Consider the following 7765-nt stretch of genomic DNA (forward strand, 5'->3'; position numbering starts at 1 on the left):
TATACTTTGCGCGTAAAAGTCCTATCCGTTCCTTCGCTTAATAAAAAGTTCAAATGATAACGTTCCCAACTATTTCACGTGAGCTATCTCAGGTCTAATGTTTTTAAGCCGGGCTTCCAATCCCGTTGTACAACAAACGCTGCGTAAACCACACATAATTATAATTTAAAAATATATCGCGCCTCCCGTACTTTCTAGATATACGCAATTTTTCTCCTAAGGGGAAGGAGAAACCTGTACTCTATACAACAGAGAGAGAGAGAGACAAAAAACATTTATAGCTAAAGGGTTTTATTTACCTACTTATGTTTACATTACGTGAAAGAATAGGTAGAAGAAGAATCAACCATATTCATAATATTGTTCATTTGTATCCATACCTATGGTGATGTTGTTGTCGCAGTTCTGGTAGTTTCGGTTTATCTCATTCTTTCATTGTTTTCTCGTTATTGTTGTCAGTTTATGTATTTGTTGCTTCTGTTGTTGTAATTCTCGTCTGGTCTATTGTGTGTCGTTGGCGAGAACGTAACTCTAATCTTGTTGCTGTTTTATTTTTCTCAGCCGTAATTCAGCTCGGAGCCGCATAATGGGTTAAAGATCTCGTATATTTGTCGGGGTTCCGCCTTCATTTTTGGTATCTGTACTTCCTGTTTCCTTTCATTCGTTCTAAGTAGTTTGTTCGAAGCTTCGTCGGCGTTTAGATTCGTTCTCGTCGCCGCGTACACAGGGAAAGCGTGGGCAACCCGAAATCGTATTTGTTCTGTAGTCGAAGCTTGGCAATGAATTAACTGTAACCTAACCAGGACAATGTAGGCCGCTGAGTAACTGACATGCAATTACTGAACACGCAACACGGGATCAGTGGCAAGACCCCAATACAAATACGATATTGTACAAGTTTTGTCACAGAAATCTCTCAGCTTGAGCTAGACAGGGGTATTGGATAGCTTATCATGTCAATATCGAGATCAGGGGGCAGATAGTCCCATAAGAAGGAATATTTATACAAGTGATCTGTATCGGCAGGTGTATAATCATGCGATGCTTCTTATTTAAGCTTGTGACTGAATCTGTGTCTGTATCTACACTACTAAGTGTCATATCATGGCAAACTGAAGAGTTCAGAGTATTCCTAGATATGGCGATAATGCATAGTCTCTCAAATTAGAACAAAACACATTTGAATCATTCGCGTCCATGTTCACCACAGGCTAAAGAAAATTGTTGAAGAATGGGAAAATGATGAGATTAGCTAGAGACCTCAAGGCATCACCATTGCTGCTTATTTGATCGTTACACATAGGTAATAGTATAATAATATTTTATCATCAGATTGCTGCTTTGTATCATAATTGACATTTTGTTGAATAGCGGTTGTTCATTCGGCGGTATGATCTTCTTTTTTATACTCTTCTAGTATTTGTGAGTGTTCTTTATCGACAGATGTGATCACTGGATGCTATTACGTCATTGACGGTTCATTCTTAGCTTTAGTCAACTCTTAACTGCAATACGTCGTTGCTCTAACCAGCAATAATATCTTACAATCACTTTTATGATCGCGTACCGTTTGTATACTATGTTATTATCTCTAATTATTTTAGTCGAAGTTGGTTGTTGTTACAGGTATATATTTTGTGTGGGTTGTTTTAGATAATTTTCACATGAGCCAATAGTATCGATTCTGGAACCAGGAAGCCTTTTACAGAGAGATGGCTGGCTAAACGGTTCTATTGTTCGATGCTTGCTTACGTAGAAAAATTCAGGTCGGTTATCATGTACATATTGGAATCATCACGATTATCATCGTTATATCGGTAGTAACTATCCGTTAGACAGAGGTGCCCTGTGACGTGCTGTTACAAACGATTTGTCGTTGGGAGGTAGAGGACTGGGAGGAGAACTTCAGGTAATCATTTGCATGTTTTAGTAAAAACTATCAGTCGTCGTACTGCACAACGATTGATGCGTGCAATACTTAAACTTGCTTCTGTAAAAGTGTATTAGCGAAACAAGCGTCTTCTGCTCGCGCTCAGTTGAAGTGGTATGGTGATTTTTTAGTAAAAATGAGAAAATTATCCCTGTGTAAATGTAAATTTTAGATATCTTTCCGTTCGAATTATCGTTCGTTTTTCGGCTGCCTATTGGCCTAATGAATTGTCTTCAGTATGCACATACAGTTATTGCATGTCTATCAGCGGTTTCGACAACTACGGAGGCAAGTGTGATGCTAGCAGGCAGACCACTGTAGCACTAGAATTACCGGAAACAAATCCACATTGTTAGTTAAACGCTTCCCTATAGCACACTCGGAGGCTAGGATTAAGCAGTCAGCAGATTTGTCAACTTCTGTAACTTTGAAGATTCGCTTTCAACTATGTCTTTCACGAGCATATCTTCACACCAAGAAAATGGAAGGGGCAGTCATAAAGTTCATCTACACACCTCACTTCCCTAAAAGCCAAGCGACAGTATTTGTAAAAGAACGCGCTGACAGCTTATGCTTTGCGTTAACGACAACTCTGTTAGACCAGTGATTGCATGCAGACAAGTATATAATCATGTTTCATAATATAACCGTAAAAATACACGGGTGGGCAAGAAATTGCCAATTATTGATCATATTAAATTTTACTGAATAAATGGCTCGTTTATAACACCTGCTAGGTGTAAATCAGTGTAAGAAAGGATCATTAAACAGAAATCAGCGTCGTCTCGTATCCAAATAACCGTCTGCGCGTTCATTCGGTTACGCAAGCAACTATATAAACATCGCCGCACCGTCTGCATAGACGAAATCAAAATCATTCTATGCCCCCTTTACGCGTAGGAGCGGCCGGATTTAGCGCTGAAAATATTAAGATTATCGCTAACTAAACTGTAGTTGGTGATATGACGAATACTTGGAACTTAGTATTTGAAATTTCTCTATACGCTGTCGTAAACAACAGTGAGGTGATCAGATGTGTTTTTTTGTTCTGCTATTCGATTTCTAGACATACATATTGATCATAAAAATGAGCAAAAAATATGAAAGTCAACGATAGACGGCATTAGCCTTCCGTTGATTTCTCCTGTCAACTTTAAAGCGGCCTGGCGCAAGACTCAGAACTGGGCTCCGGTCTAATAGCTTGATAGGAGCGAAGCAGAGCGGACGCCTGCGATCAGGGTTTGAAGCGAAGGACTTTTGAGATAAACGCTATCAGCAATTAACAGCACCTCCAAGTCCTCTGTCTGATTTAATATTTCGATTCTCGATTGATTTTCAGTGGCTATAAGTTTCAACAGACATTATCGGCATTAAGCAGTCATGATTGTTATTACTATTATTATTATTATTATGGGTTGATCAGGACAAAAATATCAACGTTTTCCGACCGTTTTCTTTGTCTGGCTTACATTTATGTGGTCAGTTGTTCGTTGGGTTCTTCACACTGTACGGGGTGAGGTGTCTACGCTTAACAACACGACCCCATCACGCCGAAGATTTAGTCGTCGGCGTCTGAAGTCGCGACTGTGCCGCTCGTAGGAAGCCTGTAATTGGCTGAGTCTTTTGTTAAATAGTACTAGCAATCGGTAGGTACAGAAAAAGTATTCGAATCCCGTGTACGGAGACGCGTCCATCACGTAACGTACTTGATAAATCAGTGAATAGGCACTCGGATCTATAACTGAATGTAGTCAAGCCAGCTAATGAAACAGCGAGCAAGATCGATGTGAAGGAATCACTACCCATTATGATCACATTAACTCAATTCAAATTAAGATTGCTATTGTTTGCTTCTTTCACGTTCTTCTGCTATCTTAATTATTATCATTGTACGGTTGCGGGATTATAGCTAACTTCGCAGTAACTTAAAAGGCTGTTTCGTACGATGACAAGCATTGCTTGCATCGATCATGTTATGCTGAGGGTTGTTATCGTCATCGTTGTCGCCGCGTGGTTTGATTATGCATCTGCTCAAAATTGCTTTTATCTTCCTGGTCTCTTTTCCAGGTGAAGAAAGAGGCAAAACAATCCTACAGAAATATCTCAATTTAGTTCATAATAAAAATACTATCACTAGACTACAATAGAGCAGTTCTCGTAGATTACGGCAGAAACAATGGTATACGGATAAAACGAACGAAATGGCGAAATGAGTGTACATTTGTGTGTGTCTGTGTGTGAAAATATGGTATCTTATCGAAACTGGTCACAACTGCACTTTTCAACGTCGAGAATTCTGCTTATTACTGTGACATCTTTTAATACCTATCATTATTAAGTCATATCTTGTTCTTCTAGCAACGCTTAAGTAATTCAGTTATGATTTATTACGTATCTTACACGGTATATAATTTCACTATTTACATATTATCATACTTTTGCTGAACTGTTACTTTCAATTGTAAAACTTTTCCCGACGATGAACATTTTGCTTCAGAGATCGGTGAATACGTGGCTCAGCTGAACGTAAAAATCATTTACGGTGATGGCCTGTGCGTGGTGGTGGTGGTGGTGTGAGAAACATTGTCTGGGCATAGTTAACAAGCAAGATGTGCATGTATTTGTCTTATCGGTTCATGTGACAAACTCAGTTTTCCCACACGTTTGCATCTAGTTGTCCTAATTTTCGTGGTGATAGGGATTCCATTAAAAAAATGTGATTTTTTCATGCCAGTTGAAGTGTCCGTGTTGGTCCAGATAGCGGTACCGTCGATTGAGGTCCACTGTGAGGTAGCGTGACGTGACGTGACGGTAGCGTTTTAATATTCTCAGTACTAGGCATTTCGGGATATTCAGAGCACTACTGGAAATGGTAGTAGTACAGTCACTATCAATGGTCGTCTTCGTCACAATAACAAAGTTGTATTAGTAGCGGGTGTGGCTTGTGGAACAAGTCGTGTGATATGACCACACGATGCGGTCATCGTCGCCTCGGTTTATTTATTTATCCAACTCCATTGTGTCAGGCGGTATCCTTGAGTCGAGTCAGAGGGGAGAGCCCGGACCGGCACCCACGGAACACATCCCGGTCACAACAACCAAGTGAGCAGTAAAAGCGTCAAATGCTAATCGGTCGGTGAGTCAATCAATGTTCTCAATCATAAACATTAGATACCATCATCAATCTATACGGCATGACATGGTCACCGATTCAGCACAAATTCTGTATTTTTTACAACGCCGTGTAAACATTACCATTCGTTCGTCCGTTCCTTCTGTTCGAGCCATTCTAGCGCCCACGATGGTTCAATACACCTACACAATTCCTAATTTGACATTTCGGCACCACCTAAAACATTCCCCATTGATGTAACACGACGTCTCTCGATGCCCTCTGTTTTCATCGGTTCAGTCTCGAACATCTTTCCTTTTAGGTTTTTCAATTCACCGTTCCTAGTTTCATTATTATCACAATCTTTGTGAATATCACACCATCAACAGTATAACAGATTACTTTCACTTGACTAAACACAACGTACCGTTTTGAAAATATTCTCTAAGCTTTTTTGTGTCCAGAGTTTTTCGCGGGTCTTAGATTGCCGTGATAACGTCGACCTAGCCGACGATCCTCATCGCCGTCATTGTCTTCTGTTTAGTTATTGCCGAATTTTAATAAAGGTCGGCATTTGTTTCTCACTCTGCGAGCGGCTGCCCAGTACCCCGTCTAGGACGGACTTCTCGGCGGTCATCTGACTCTAACTGCTATAGTTGTGCATCATTATGATGCAGTATCTTTGTCACCTTCCACTTCACTTCGCTTTCTGCGTCTGGAAAAGATCGGGAACAATGACAATGTTGCGGGAACTTTGATGTTCTCCAAAAACTTACATGGCCAGGATATTCCAAATATTCAAATATCAATATGAACCATTTGTATGTACAATGTGTGTGGATGTGGTGCGCGCAACGCCGACCCCTGTGAGCTCTCTATAGCTGACCGTGTTGTTTCAACTAAATATCGTTATATTCTCTTTTTGCCTTTCGCCCGGCCGTCCAGCTATAGAGGGCCTACAGGCGGAGCCGGCTTAACAATCGAATTACCGGTCGTAAACGCCTTAACTTTGGCAGGTGAGCTGGTGGACATGATGCACAGGCTGCTGATGCATTTGATGGCTTCGGCTGGCAGTTTGGCGACCTGCGACTGCGGTAACAGCGACAGTTGGTTGAATTTCCTGGTGCAGCCTCGAGCCTTGTTGATTCGTCATGGATTCACCGAGATCGTAATAAGAAGTAGCGTTTGCCTGGCCCGCCAGAAAGGGGGATTGCGTAGAAGGCGGGCTCGGAGATGCCTTAATGTTGTGGTGCGTCGCGTAGAAAGGATGAGAGAGAACTTGGCCTTGATTCATTGAGTGATATTGCGGACCCTCCTGTTGGTGCTGGTCAAGCGAGTAGTAAAGCATCTGTTCCTCGGTTTCATCTCTGTCGTAATCCAAGGGTCGCCGTCCCAAAGATCCCTCCTTATGCAACTGTAATTTATACGGCAGGTCTCTCAGAATAAGCTACCATTGTCGTACAGTGCGTTAAGTTAGATAGGGATGGATGATCAGTCCTTCACGGGGGTATTCGGAAAAAGAAATGCTGAAAAGACTGAGTTATGTCTTCGAAATTGATCATTTATGTATGTCTATGTTTGCCGCCAAGTATCTATTGTGGCGTCTAAAAGTATAGGACCATTTTGTTACTGCAAAGCAATTCGCCTCAATAATAAGGTACAAAGTTGTATGGAGTGAAAAACAGACTTTTCAAGTAAGCAATGATTACACGCTGGAGTTCCGTAGAATAATTAAACCTAAAAAATCCTTACTATCTGGCGCAAATCATTTCGGCAATGCTTAATCTTCGCTCATTCTTCCAAGACAAACCGGATGCCATCGCCATGAGTTTATGCTCTTGTTTTTAAAAAGCTGGCTTCTTTCAGTACGATGGATAGCAGATTAACGCACGACCGTTACAACAAATAGCTCGCCCAAATATCGCCCCTCTATATATATATATATATATATATATATAATACAGTTCCGAGTGAATGGCTTTCAAATACGCTCAAACAGTATCGGCATGTACGAGCACATATGTAAACTATTCTGATTAATCGAAAGGATTCACTTACGGTGATTAGTGGTAATACTTGCACATGCCAATGTTATTACGTTAGGTGAAAAGTTACCGTTTTTAAGATTCTCATTTATTGTAGCCTGCAAACAACTGAACACATCTTGGTCTAAGCAGTGTTCTTGGCCCCCTGCGATTTTCGCCCATCTTTCTGATCGCCGATGCAATCCGTGAAGCAAAAACGAGAGGCTATGCATTCGTCGACCCACTTGCGGACTCCGGCCGTTGTTCTTAAGGATTTGCTTTCTTGGCTGTGATGTATGACCAAAACAAGTAATAATTAGATCTAGGCGGTACACCCGCTAGAGCGGAGTTTTCCATTGGAGATTCGTCGGCGTCCACTGGATAATCGAAACACTATACGGTGCCTAGTTGTCATAGAGCAATCTCATTCTGTGAAATTCCGCCAATTCGAGGCTCTCCCTGTAAGTTCTACGACTGCGGTAGACAAGCCGAATTGCGTAACGATCTGTAGTTCCTCCTTGAAATTTGGGTAGCTCGTAATAAAACACACTCTTCTCATCTAAACATATATATATTTTTTTTTTTTTTCAACGTGCATAATCCGGCGGTCCGCTCTAACATTTACATAATTACAAGTCGATCACTAAAGAGCTCTATCATATTTAGAAGATGTAAGAATGAAAATGCTTGATGGATATT

The 7765-nt window shown here is 41.0% G+C and overlaps 1 protein-coding gene across 1 annotated transcript in view; it reads right to left on the reverse strand.

Moving 5' to 3' along the window:
- Positions 1–274: 274 nt before the first annotated feature.
- Positions 275–7765, reverse strand: part of LOC111264481 (uncharacterized) — a 28567-nt gene continuing 21076 nt past the window's right edge. Inside the window, exon 9 of the mRNA XM_022840424.2 lies at positions 275–6456. Coding sequence (XP_022696159.1) covers positions 6046–6456 — 411 coding nt within the window. The 3' untranslated portion in view covers positions 275–6045. The remainder of the gene's footprint in view (positions 6457–7765) is intronic.

Source organism: Varroa jacobsoni, unplaced genomic scaffold (genome assembly GCF_002532875.2).
Source record: "Varroa jacobsoni isolate VJ856 unplaced genomic scaffold, vjacob_1.0 scaffold_864, whole genome shotgun sequence".
Lineage (NCBI taxonomy): Eukaryota > Metazoa > Arthropoda > Arachnida > Mesostigmata > Varroidae > Varroa > Varroa jacobsoni.